The sequence below is a fragment of the Leuciscus leuciscus genome (genome assembly GCF_965113295.1).
Source record: "Leuciscus leuciscus genome assembly, chromosome: 19".
Classification (NCBI taxonomy): domain Eukaryota; kingdom Metazoa; phylum Chordata; class Actinopteri; order Cypriniformes; family Leuciscidae; genus Leuciscus; species Leuciscus leuciscus.
This window is the reverse complement of record NC_138743.1, coordinates 34,926,493-34,941,063: the sequence shown is the minus strand read 5'-3', so window position 1 is coordinate 34,941,063 and position 14,571 is coordinate 34,926,493. Positions and strand designations below refer to the sequence as shown.

Here is a 14,571-nt window from a genome sequence, read left to right as displayed (position 1 = left end):
GCATGTGCATGACGTCATCGTCCTCAGAGATTCATGTTTTTGTTGTTTACACGGAGACCGTTTTCCAAAACTTACACTTTGAAACCCGTTTTCAAAAGTTTGCGTTTTCAGGCTCCCCAAACGCTGTTGTCGTGTAAACGAACGGCCAAAACATATAAAAAGTTTTACATTTTTAGTTGAAAATGGTATCGTGTAAACAGCCCCTAAGAAGCATTGAATTACTCTATCACAGGGGTTCCCAATCCTGTTCCTGGAGATCTACCTATACCTGCAGAGGCCATCAGACCCTGATCCAGCACACCTGTCTGTAATTATCAAGTGCTCCTGAAGATCTTAATCAGCTGCTTCAGGTGTGTTTGATCAGGGTAAAAGCTTATCTTTGCAGGAAGGTAGATCTCCAGGAACAGGATTGAGCACCCTTGACCTAAACTGTTCTGGAGGGCAGTATTAGACAATCCAGCAGAGGGCGCAGTCAATCTGGAGATTCTGGCAAGGTTTTCACACTTTACACTTTGTACAGATGTGACAATAAAGTCAGTGAGATATTTTATTTTTGAAAGAAGATTCGTGTTCACCACGGCTGCATTCATTTGATGAAAAATACAGTCAAAGACAGTAGCTAATATATTGCTTTAGACCTACAACCAATCAGAGGAACGGAGTAAGTGACACAACTGCACGCACGCTGGAAGAAGTAGAAGAAGTGTAAACGATCTTTGCCGGTGTTGTAAAAATCATTTAAGGACATCATACACGGAGTACTTACCAACACTTTTGAGAGAAATAGTAAAAGGTGAATGCATATACGAACAACTTCTCCGTTTAGGATTAGAACCATAGACTGTAAAAAAAATACAGAACTCGACAATACAGCAAACAAATCTTATCCCAACCCAAGCGCTCTTTGGGACGTGGATGATTACGTAACTGTTGATCATCTGTCAATCATCGTATAAAGCCCGCCCTGACAATTTAATTGGTCCGAACAGCTCAAGTCCAGACCGAACTTCCCGACCTCAAATGTTGTGGACAGGGGCTAAGTTCGGCTGGCATGCAGGCTAGGATTTTTCAGGAACTAATTTCTTTTTTCTTTTTTTTAAACAAGCATTTTACACTGAAAGTGTTTTATATATAGGCCTACACTATTATAGGCCTCATGTCTTATAAACATACCTGTACCTCTATTTGAGTTTGAGTATATAAATATATGAATTTATAAAAAAATAGAACACTAATATAAGAGTAGAGTTAACTCATGTAAAATAATTAATATAAAATGACACATTTCATCATAATATTTTTCCAACGCCAATTATGTTAATATAATACAAAATGCAAGAAAGATGTGATTTAAATATTTTCATGACTTTGAAAGTTGGACATGATGATAACAACACATCTTCAGAATCACTAGAAATAATTTTTACTTCAGCAACCACAAAATAAAATCTGACAGGTCAAAGAGATCCTCTCAGGTGCAGATGAATCAATGAATAACATTAACAGTAGGGGGCAGCAGAGAACAATTCAAATCATATTCCTACTGATGTCATTCTTAATTTCAGTAGTTATAGAAAACTTTATGCAACATCACACCTGCAGCTGAACTAATTTTTTTTTTAAAAACAGCCCATATCATATCACTGTATGTGCTCAATACAAAATTAAAATTAAAATACAAAATATCTTAGAATCTGCACTATTTCTGGGTAAAGAATCAAATTTGTGGCAATGACCATGTTAACTTTCTAATCTTTGAACAAAAGATGTCCTTGCGTCTAGATGATCAATGATAACATGATCATCAGCTTCTATCTATCTCAACTCAAGTGGATGTTGTAATAATACATAAATTAATTTGACCAAATACTTAATATTTTTGAAATATTTTCCATTCACTTTTCAGTCAAACTATTAAACTGATCATATTTGAACATCCTAATTTAAGGAAATCTGACCTTTAGATTAAGCTATCTTTGTCTTAATAACATGGTCAGTGTCACAGAATGAGTGACCTGGAAATAGTACTTTATCATTTGATGTCTTAATATTCTTGTTTTACATTTTTCAAAAACTTAAAATGTCCTGCTTATTTATAGGTTAAAATGTAAAATAAAATCTTACTCTGTTCTGCCATCTATGGTGTACAAGCTATTGTAAACTTACTAATAATAGATCTAGCTATCTATTATTATTATTGTATATGTAAATTAAAATGTTAAAATATTATATCCAGGATAGTGTTTGTCTGTTTTGTGTGTGCTTGTTTAGATATGTGTGTATAGCACAGCAGTGGGGTGAGTGTGTGTACGTCCTGTCCACAATAGTGCCCCTCTCATAGACAATGAGGCCCGGCAGAGAGCGGCCTGCGCTCCATTATACCCATAATCCCCATGGTATTGTGCTCCGCCGAGAGAGAGAGCGAGAGAGACAGAAAGAGAGAAAGAGGGAGGAGGGACAACCGTGAGCTCATCCTAAACAACTCTCATCCAGGGTCAGATTCACAGAGACACACAAAGAGAGAAAGAGAGAGAGAGAGAGACAGAGAGACGAGAGAGAATGGTGGAAAAGAAACAATCACAGAGACACGTTTGAAATGAAAGAGATGGACAGGAAATAAAGGTTTCAAAAAAAGAGGTCAAATAAAACTAGACTTTTACACAAGAAAATATGAGAGATGCTCACCGGTCAAAAACTCGCCACCCTGATGTGTGTGTTCTGGTTGCTTTGTTACTGTTGTGATGCTAAAGTAAAAAAAAAAAAGAGTGGTTTTACACCTCTTGCTTGACTCGAATAGCTTAGGGTTCCTAAAGGGTTTTTGATTTATTTGTTTATAATTTATCTAAATTATTTGCTCATTTGTTAATTTATTTATTTTTGTGAATTTAGCGTCTCTTTTATCTCTTAGCATATAAATATGGTCACAGTTAATCTGATTACTCTCTTTAAGAAGGTTACGCATCAGACATATAAGACACAATAGCACAATCCAGAAATTTCTTTTGAGAGCTGGCGAGCTGTCATGCTTTTAAATATACTTATAATTACACATTTGTAATGAAGTTGCAGTTTAGTATATTCAATAATTAATATTTAAATTATTCATATGTTAACTTTAAATATTATATAACAAACTGCAGGTAAAATAAGTACTTTACATGTGAGTAAGTTTGTCAATACATCAAAATAAGTGTACTTCAAAGCAAGAAAAAAGATTATTAAAACATGATTTAAATGTTCTTCAAAATAAAAGTGCACTTTAGTCTGTTAAGTGTGTCATGAAAGTCTACTTTTTTGAAAGTGTAGTGTTTAATTACAATTGGTCTTTTATGTAATTAATATATTATTGTCACATTTATGTTCTGTTTAGTTTTCATTTCATGGTTTCCCCCTGTTTCTGTCAGCCTGATTTTTCCTTCATTTGTTGGTATGGTTTTGGATTAGTTACACACCTGTTCCTTGTTTCGTTAATGATCATTCCCAGAGCATTTAAGCCCTCTGTTTTCTGAGTTCTGCATCGTCAATGTCACTGTTAAGTGTGTATTGTTTGCTTAAGATTTCTCTCAGTGTTCATTAAAGTATCTTTGTATTGTTCATTCTGCATCACGCATCGTTCTTGGATACAACTACACAGCTGTTATGCGACAGAGAATGCAGATCCATCAAAACGAGTAAAAAGAGAAAGACAAAAATGGATATACCTGCAGTTCGCCTCCTGCTCGAGCAGAGGGGTTGTTCCCTTGAAGACCACATGTGTGATTCTCTAGATCTGGTGTGCCTCATCCATTATCCCGCTCTCTCGCTCTGGACATTCTATAACACCAGCCCCAATGAGTGGTTGAGGGCACTTCTGCCCGTGGAAGGTCCTCAAGAGAGCTTCACTGCTTATGTGGAGTGGGTGCTGGTTAAGTGTGGATCTCCACTGACCATCTGGCCCGTAGAGGAGGACATCTCCATTCCCGATTCCACCATGGACTCAGAGCCCAGCTAACCTTCAGCCATGCCCGCAGCAGACCAGTAGCCAGAGCCCACCGCAGACTCCGAGCCTGAGCCCTCCACGATGTCAGAGCCAGAGCAAATGCTGAGGTAAATTCCGTCCTGGAGCCAGAGCCGTTCGTGGATTCAGACCAGGTGCATTAGCCGGCACCAGTGTCCATCACTGAGGGCATATTATAAGAGTTTGGCTGCATGGATTACAGCTCCACCCATACTCCCATCGCTGAAGTGCGCTCACTGAGCTTGATCACCCAATTAATAATTATTTGATTTTCTGGATGATGTCATGTTTCAAGGTCTCCAGTCTCCACTGGTCCCATCCAGTCTCCTTCGCCACCGCTGGTTCAGCCTAGTCCCTAGTCACCTTTTTCCTCTTCATCGCCACTGGTTCAGCCCAGTCCCAAGTCGTCTTCATTGCCACTGGTTCAGCCCAATTCGAAGTCATGTTCATCGCCTCTGGCTCAGACCAGTCCCAAGTCGCCTTTGTCTCTGCTGATTCAGCCCAGTCTCAAGTTTTCTTCATCGCCACTGGTTCAGCCCAGTCCCAAGTCTCCTTCATTGCCACTGGTTCAGCCCAGTCCCAAGTCATCTGGATTGCCACTGGTTCAGCCCAGTCCCAATTATTCTTCATCACCTCTGATTCAGCCCAGTCCCAAGTCTCCTTCATCGCCACTGGTTCAGCCCAGTCCCAAGTCGACCTGGTCACCTCTGGTTCAGCCCCGTCCCAAGTCGACCTCGTCACCACTGGTTCAGGCCAGTCTCAAGTCTCCTTTATCACCACTGGTTTAGTCCGGTCCGAAGTCATCTTCATCGCCACTGGTTCAGCCCAGTCCCAAGTCGACCTGGTCACCTCTGGTTCAGCCCCGTCCCAAGTCGACCTCGTCACCACTGGTTCAGGCCAGTCTCAAGTCTCCTTTATCACCACTGGTTTAGTCCGGTCCGAAGTCATCTTCATCGCCACTGGTTCAGCCCAGTCCCAAGTCATCTTCATCACCGCTGGTTAAGCCCAGTCCCAAGTCGTCTTCATCACCACTGGTTCAGTCCAGTCCCAAGTCATCTTGATTGCCACTGGTTCAGCCCAATTCGAAGTCATGTTCATCACCTCTGGCTCAGACCAGTCCCAAGTCGCCTTTGTCTCTGCTGGTTCAGCCCAGTCTCAAGTTTTCTTCATCACCACTGGTTCAGCCCAGTCCCAAGTCTCCTTCATTGCCACTGGTTCAGTCCAGTCCCAAGTCATCTTGATTGCCACTGGTTCAGCCCAGTCCCAAGTCTCCTTCATTGCCACTGGTTCAGCCCAGTCCCAAGTTTCCTTCATTGCCACTGGTTCAGCCCAGTCCCAAGTCATCTTTGTCACTACTGGTTCAACCCAGTCCCAAGTCTCCTTCATTGCCACTGGTTCAGCCCAGTCCCAAGTCATCTTTGTCGCCACTGGTTCAGCCCAGTCCCAAGTCTCATTTATTGCCACTGGTTCAGCCCAGTCCCAAGTCTCCTTCATTGCCACTGGTTCAGCCCAGTTCCAAGTCATGTTCATCGCCTCTGGTTCAGCCCAGTCCCAAGTCGTCCTCGTTACCACTGGTTCAGCCCAGTCTCAAGTCTCCTTTATCACCACTGGTTTAGTCCGGTCCGAAGTCATCTTCATTGCCACTTGTTCAGCCCAGTTGTATCCTTCATCGCCACTGGTTCAGCTCAGTTCCAAGTATCATTCATCGCAACTGGTTCAGCCCAGTTTCAAGTCATCTTGTCGCCGCTGCTTTAGCCCAGCTTGCCTCTCCCTCCTCTTCTGCCAACACAATCCAGTGCCTCGCCTCCGCTGTCTCCCTTCAGCCACTCGGCTCCTCTCTGTTGCTCTGCCCTGCTGCTCAGATCTCCTTGGGCTTCCTGGTGGTCAAGTCCGCATTGGTCTGAGGATCCCTCAGCTCCACCTCGAGCTTTGGAGCCCCAGACTTCACCTTGGCCCTCTGCTTCACCAGCTCCACGCTCCACACTCCCTAGGCTCCACCATGGTACGTCTTCCGGCAGGCTCTGCTGGGCTTCCTCGTTCCTTTGGCACCACCTTGATCTATCGTCACTCTGGCTCCACCCCAGTCACAGATTCCTGCGGCTCCGTCTTGGCCCTCCAGGCCTTTCATCTCCTGGGTTCCACCTGGGTCTCCTCCTTTCACGCCGTGACCTTTAGCAGTGGGGCTCCTGATTCAATCCTGGCTCCTCCTTCCATCGGTTCCGCCTTTGAACCGTAAGTGCATTTCTTTTTTGCAAGGGATTTTTTAAATACCGTGTCGTATCGTATGTCGTATCTTTTCAGTTGTGTGATTTCTAAAATTTGTTATATATTATTTTGTTTCTTTCCTGAAAAAAGGATGTGAATGCATAAAAGCTGAATGCATTATATTACATCTGAATAGATGGTTCTTAGTCAGAGAAAGGAAATTTTGGCATGCAAGAAAACAGTCCTTATCTATTTAGAGCGACAAAACAGTTTATTTAAAGTTTAATGTCTCAAGTGCAAGAGACATTTGTAATTAATTCTCACCGTGGAAAAGATAGCATTCACAGAAATAATAATAAAAAAAAAGCAATAAACTTTTGCTGCCTGTCTTAATTTCTGAACAAGGCCTTACTGAACTAAAGTTTTAACCTCAAACAAGTTATATAAAGTATTCATGCGTGTAGTATGAATACAATTTGGATGTACTAAATCTGCTATGTTGGTATTATGTCCTGATGGGATTCAAGAGTGTCCATCAGCTAAGCACTTAAAAATCTCGACAGAAGAGGTAAATTACCCAGGTGTTTCTCACGGCCTGTTTACGGTTTACACACACATTTTCACATTGTAGTATGGAAGTATCCAGTTTTTGACAAAGGGCTTGTCTATATAAAAGCAGAATATCTGTCCAAATAATGCTTTAGAGAGTATAGTAACAGTGTTGTACAGCATGAAGTATAATATAGCTAAATGGCAAGAAAAATACAATTTATGGATTTTAGTCCAAATATGCTAGCCAATCAAAACAATGGGCGTTTACTTTGAAGTCTAAAAGGAGAAGCAGCCCCAACAGGGTTGAAAATGGTCATGTGGTAATACAAGTTATGTTTTTTGGTTCAAACAACTTCACTAACATTATAAGTAAAAAAAAAAAAGAAAAAAAAAAGTATAACACACATCACATCAATGAGTCAGTTCCACAGTCCACAATGCTTTGCACAATCATTAATGGTAAAAGTATGTTTATTTCATAAGAAACCACTACAAACGGAGCATAATGAATATAATCTTTTTATATTTTTTACCCTGCTACAAAATATTAATGATATTGATACACACTATCAAATGAAAACAATTATCACATTACAAACAATAAATAAATACTGTGAATAAATAAGTGAAATACTGTAGCCAAGTCAATTTATAGACCTATGGCGGGCCAAGTAAACCTCCTAGAAAAATCTGCGTCTGTCAACACTGCTCTAGATAGGCGTCTACTATCACCCACAGTGACCAGCTCTGTGAATTGCTAAATTACTTTGATGTAACATTAAAATTACACCCTTAACTTGATCATAAAATGTAACTTCCAAAGACACAGTCACTCAAAGTTAGGAGGTGATCATCACTTGACTTGCATGAACATGACGTTTTTGCAGCGATGTTTATATTTGGTTGTTGATTGCATTGTTTTACAGTGTGTTGCAATAGGTACTACGAACCCCTCAGTGCAAATATCACACAGATGGCTTATACACATAATGATAGTTTCTGTATGCATTACTCTCTCGCTCAAAATGCCAGCAGTTTTGCATAGATTTATATCAACAGTCATTTTGGTGAATGCCAATGAAACTCTCGTAAGAACTAAACTCATCATGACAAATAGCTCAACACAAAGGGATAGCAAGTCTTTTGTGCTGCCATGGGTGATCACATTCGCATTCATAGGTATTAGTAGAAAATGTGCACACATAAATGTTTGTAGTTTAGACACTAAATCTGTACAATATCAATATTAACAGAATCTAAAATGTAAATGTGTTTACGTAAGAACAACTTTAGAGTCGTATCCTTAGAGGATTCATTATACATATAAAATGCTTTATGTTTTGAATACTGTCTCTGTCAGTTCTTTGGTTCTGCACATATTCAGTGTCCATCCAAACATACACATATGCTACAAACCCCTTTTTAAACACGAATACCTATGAATGCTTATGAAATCAGGCTGGTGTTATACAAGCTCACATTGGGCAAAAACGCAATCCCATCATCATCATCATCATCATCATCAGCAGCAGCAGCAGCAGCATTCCAATCCAGGGCTCAGGTCCACCTCACAATCAACCCGCTTTGGTTAAATAGCTTATTTTAAGTTGAGTTGTAGTTACAGCTCTGTTGAATTACTTCCACCCATCGCTTTCATCAGCTCTCTTTTCATTCTCTTCTGTTCAATGTTCATTTCGTCACAAAAAGTAATCCGGAGGAGTAGGAGAAGGCGAGGTGTTGGGATGGGAAGGCAGAGTCTCGTTCGAACTGACGAGCTTCTCGTAACGCGCTTTGTACGAGTCTCGCTCTCTCAACACGCGAGACAGCTCACACTGCAGCTGCTCCAGCTAGAGGAATCAAAAGAATAGATTTGAAATACTTTTGATTAATATTGGGAAAGAACATTCTGTAACACTTTACAGTTTTGGCAATACTTTAAATGTTTCATTTGTTAACATTTTAGTTAATTCATGAGTTAACATGAACTAACAAACTTCTAAAGCATAATTTTAGTTAATGTGTATTTCATCATTTACTAATACATTCTGTAACACTTTACAGTTTTGGCAATACTTTAAAGGTTTCTTTTTACTTAAAGGTATTTAAACTTTTAGTTAATACACATTAACTATGATTAATACATGTTTTAGAAGTTAGTTCATGTTAACTCATGAACTAACTAACTTCTAAAACATTTATTAATCTTAGTTAATGTGTATTTCATCATTTACTAATACATTATTAAAATAAAAAGTTGTATTTGCTAATATTATTTAATGGAATTATATGAACTACCAAATGAGCAGTTGTGTCTTATTAACTAACATTAACAAAGATTAATAAATATGTATTGTGATAATGCTAGGGCCTAATGCATTAACTAACCTTAACTAATGGGATCTTATTGTAAAGTGTTACCGAACTTTCTAATGTTTCAAAACCAAGTGAGCTGCCTTGCTCATTACAATGGATTCTGAGATTGACTTCTTAGCAAAGCATATGCAGTGTTGCATTAAAAGGTTGGCAATCAACTGAACATTTCTTCCCTATTGCTAACCAGCTAACATAAATATGTTCTAAGAACATTATGCGAACGTTCCGTTTGATAATTTTGTCATCCTGAATGTTACTTTTGGATATTATCTGAACAACTTCTTCTGAAACAAGTAGCCTAGGCCTAATGCTGTCAAGGTATGCAGCTGACTAGGTTTCGGAAGAGAGCTACTGTGTCATAATTGACTTCTGTTGTATGTGTCTCAGTTTTGTCATATTTCAGTGTTTGATGTGTGTGTTGTGTACCTGCTGTGTGAGAATATGTTTCTCGGACTCGAGCGCGTGCCGGTGCTGGAGTCGTTTGTAACGGCAGGACTGGGCGTAACCTCGATTCTTCAGCGTCCGTCTTTTCTGTTTCAAACGGACCACCTCATCTTTGCTCACTCCACGCAAATGTCTGTTCAGCTCTCGCACTGACAGACTTACCAACTGCTCATCAGAAAAACGCTCATCCACCCCACACTGAAAGAGAAAGAGACAAAAAGAGATGAGTCACAGAGATTTGTCACAGAATGGACACAACGTGGATCATGATAATCAAAGCTTCATCAAACACTCACATGATGGAGGAGAAATGAATGGTAGGCCTACACAGCGCTTGAATTGAAAACAGCACAGTCATATAGGAGTATTATTTATTTAGTTTGGTTTGCCTTGTAGCTTTTGTATCACTACTAGAACTGTGTTCAAACCAGTTGATACAAACATCGGGAAACATCATGACAATACAAGACCAGTAATAACAAGAAAACCTGCGATAGTCTGGGGTTGGCTAAGGATAAGGCTGAGCAAGTTCAGTTACTATATGCTTGCTTTATTCATTCATTTATTTATTTTAAGTGAAGTAGTTTTGGTTGTGATTGAAACAGTGGAGACAAATTCCTTTTAAAAATAGCTTGAAAAATGTAATTATGAATCTGTAAAATATTGAATGATTAAGGAATGTTGTGCAAAGTACATGACTTATGATAATTTATTCATGATGTGTTGTGATAATATTAACACACTCTCATGACAATTTGTAATTGTTTTACGTTTTGGCCAATTGAATTGGTCGCATGAATTCGTACTAATCTCATCTGTAATCTCATTTGTACGTCTCCGTACAATCTTCTTACACATCAGTTGGGGTGGACCTTCATGCTTGCTTTTTTTCTAAAAATAGTTTTCTTTCAATAAAATCTTACAAATGAATACTATTTTTTTCTCATGACAACCATTTGGATAATATGATAATGAGAAATCAAAAATGTATGAGCTTTGTATAGTACATAGTTTAGCCTATAGATTATGTGAGCGTCTTTGTGCATGTGTGTGATTTTGGCATTACATTTCCATACAGCATAATCTGACTGAGTGTAAGTGACATTGATCAGGATTACATCACAATAATAGTAGATATTACCATAATCTGATAGCGCTGCTCCACATTTAGAGGCAGACATCCACTCCATTAAACTGCTTTCAACACACTTCGCAACAATATCACTAGCCATCCACGGTTCAAAATGTGAAACAAGGCGGGTGCACCAACACTTTCTTATTGCATTTATATTTACATGGAAAAAAGACAGTGATTTAGTTCTATTAAGGTCCCCTTTTAAAAGCAATCTATTTATTTCTACCTTTCATTTGAAACCAAATAACTGTGATTTCTTGTTGCATCGCTGCATCAATAATTACAATAATATAAAAGAAGTTCCAAGTACCCAAGCAAAGGGAACACTGATCACCATAATGGTGAGTTCAAACTAAACATTTTTGGGGAGAATTAACATCAATTTATGTAGTCAGCTTATGTGATGTTCTCTCAAATGTTTCAGTTGTATTGACAATACAACATTCAAGATTACTTTGGGAATTAAGTGAATGCAACTAGAGAAAGATAACTGCAGAAGTGGAGGAAATGAGAGAAAAGTCTATTAAGAACTGTCCTGCCTCAAAAACATTTTTCTTTTTGCTTGAAAATGGTACTTCATCCAGTCAATTAATCTTAACTTGGGTTTTCTGAGTAAACAAGGCATATTATGAGAATAGTACAGATTACTATATTTTTACAATTAAGTTAAGATATTTAGTATAGTTAACTAAAAAGTGTTAGAACAACTGTTGGATTTTACAGTGTATAGCCTAGTACACTTTTACTACATTTCAAAGACAATAGAAGAAACTTACAGTAAGTGGGTCAAAAAAACATAAAAGAAAGGTTCAGCTAACTGTATTTAACATACATTAAACCAGAATATAGTTCATTTACATTCAGTTAAGTATATTCTTCAGTATATTCTTTTAAAGAATATTATGCTCTTAATAAATATATATTTTTTAAAGTATGTTAAAGTGTACTTCTTTTCACAAAGGAAATGTTTGTATAACAAACAATCTTCAAATTAGTATTACTGGTGGATGTGGACATCAGATTTTGCATTCTTTTAACATTTATTAATTAAATCTCATTAAATGGGGGCATAGCTCTGTGATTGTCAGGGTTATGTTTAGTTCTGCTTAGTTTCACTGTTTTTGGTTTCGTTTTGATTCAGTACTTTGTTCCCATTTTGTCTGTGTTCTGTGTTCCCTAGATAGTTTCCTTAGTTGTTCCTTAGTTTCCTTAGTTGTCCTTTGTTCAACGCACCTGTTTCTTTTCAGCTGATTTCCTCTCCACGTGTATTTAAGCCCTGAGATCTTTCTGTTCAGTGTTCGGTCTCGTTTACGTTTGTTTGTGGTTGCGTTTCCTGTTTATTCTGTATATTTATAATTAAAGATAGTTCTAGTTGGATTATATCATTGTGCACTTGTTACAGTGATTTCTTTATCTTATGTTAATTAAATAATTAACATATATAATGGGGAAGTGGCATTATCCATTAGCATTCATATTTTGCAGCATTAGAGTCTTAATATCATAGTGGTGTTTGTTGATGATACATACATTTTTTTTTTTTTAAATACAGACTGGTTTGATTAAATCATAACAGTGCTTTATGGGGCATGTAGTTCATTGGTCCCTCAAAAGCAACTTGTGTTTATCTGATTTTCACATTTATTTTTTATAAAAAACAAAATGTTGTGATGTGGCCCAAAACTTCTATTGAGCATATGGAGAAAATATTTTGGTACTGTTGAGTATGTGATGGTGTTGACAAAGTTTTTGGAGGATAAATTGGTGACTGCAAGTACCTGAGAGAGTTGCAGATGATGATGATGGTGATGATGATGATAATGGCCTTGCATTGGATGGTGTGGGTGATGGAGGCGGCTCTGTGGACTGAGGGGTTGTGAGAAGGGACTGGTCGATGTGTTGACATTGGAAAGAGATGGAGGGGTGGAAGAAACGACCAGTATAGGGCGGTGACACATGTCTGACGGCTTGTTAAGTACAACATCAGCCCCGCTGTCACTGCTGGAGTCACCCATGTGACTGCTGCTCGAACTCTGAGACAAAACCGGGAACTGAGAGTGAAAGACCAGAGGAAATGCAAAGAGATTACAAAGAGCACATTACAAAGAGATTATAATGAAAATGCCACAAACACCCCACCTTAAAAAGCCATTTTTATGCAGGGCGCCAGAATAAGATGGCATGTCAAGTGTTCTCGAGAACCCTGCTCTGTTACATTCTTTTGAACTCTGTTTTTTTAATGCAAAAACATCCTGCAAAAACTCTCTTGGCCACTGATCCTGGAGTAGCCATACACCGTGTTTTGTATGTTTCCCTACTCAAACACACCTCATCAGAGTCTCCAAGACATGAAACAGGTGTGTGAGATAAAGAAAACATTCAAACTGTCCAGTGTCTGGTGGCTCCAAGACCAGGGTTAAGCCCTTGCCAGAGGTGTCAAACACTGCATCTGGAGGGCCACCCTCCATTCGAGCAGGGGTCTCCAACCCTATTTCTGGAGAGCTACCGCCCTGCAGACTTCAGCACCAACCCCAAACACACCCAACCTAACTAATCATGGTATTCAGGGTTACTTGAAGTCTATAGGAAGGTAGTTGGAACAGGGTTGGAACTGAACACTGCAGGAAGGTTGACCTCCAGGAGTAGGGCTTACGTAAATGCCTTGCTGATACTATGTGGTGCAAAGCCTACTAAATGTGTGGTCTTCCATTGCTGTAGCGCAGGAGTGCCCAATCCTGTTCCTGGAGGTCTACCTTCCTGCAAAGTTCAGCTCCAACCCTGATCAAACATGTACTTGCATTGCTTTATGAATTGCATTTGTCAACAAATTTCGGAATGCAATGGTGCGCGAAAATGAGCTTCAAAGCGTTTGTGTTCACGTGCTTCTGCCTGACACACACACAGATTCGTGGTCCAAATATCTCATATCATACCTGTGAATTCACTGCAGCAGCAGCGGAGTTTAGCAGGGCCTCCACTGCATCCTCACATCCCAGAAACCCTCCTCGATCCCGGTCCCCTCGCTCCGGCACTCCTCCAAGAGCTCCCAGCAGGGACGCGGCGCCTCCGGGCTCCCCACCGAACTGCTGCTGCAGTGCAGCCAGCCAGAGCAGATCCTCCAATGAGGTGGGGTTTGAACATGGTGCGGGGCCTCCAGCGGCTGGGCTCCCGTCCAGGTTCCCTTGAGAGCCGGAGCTCTGGCCCGATATGTATCCAGTGGAGATGGACAGCGGGAAAGAGAGAGAAGAGGAAGAGGAAGATGCAGATTGCGGTGGGTGTCCGTCACTGAGCGTGGGTGATGGAGGAAGTGAAGTGTAGGGGCTGGAGCTGAGGCTGGAGTCAGGAGGAGGGCAAGGAGCATACGGGGAACCGGTGGTCTCCTGATGGAGGCCTGGTTTGGGGTATAGGCAGGTTTGAGGCGGCGGTGTGTCTGGCTTTACTTCAAACTTGAGCAGGTCGAAGTCGTTGAGATACTCCATGGCCAGAGGGCTCGGGGGCAGAGAGGGCAGTGGCAGAGACGAAGACATCGCAACAGGAAGTTGTTGTTGTCTTTCAGTTTTAAAGGCGCACAACAACAGACTTCACTTGCTACACAGACAAAGAAACAATAATGTGCCAAATTATTTAAATTATTGTTTCTTTGAATTGAAGGGCTTCCCGTTTTATCATCTGAAACTGGCAGAGGGAAAGAAAGAGAGAAAATAGTGAGTAGACAGCCACAGACTGCTCCATTAATACAGTAGCTCCTGAAATCATACTTAGTTACAGACGGTTTGGATGATTTTTTTTTTTTTTTTTTTTTAAGATATTCAGATCATATTTCACCACAACGTTCTCAAAAAGCTTGTTTGCTTATTTAAAGCTA

At 39.9% G+C, this 14,571-nt stretch overlaps 1 protein-coding gene across 1 annotated transcript; it reads right to left on the bottom strand.

Annotated features, from left to right (window-relative positions):
* Positions 1-8,451: 8,451 nt before the first annotated feature.
* On the bottom strand, positions 8,452-14,233 carry nrl (neural retina leucine zipper; the record flags this gene model as incomplete). Its single annotated transcript, XM_082146554.1, has 4 exons — positions 8,452-8,601; positions 9,554-9,769; positions 12,485-12,757; positions 13,640-14,233. The coding sequence occupies 4 exons, from the start codon at positions 14,231-14,233 to the stop codon at positions 8,452-8,454; spliced, it is 1,233 nt and encodes a 410-aa protein (XP_082002680.1).
* Between the last annotated feature and the right edge of the window lie 338 nt (positions 14,234-14,571).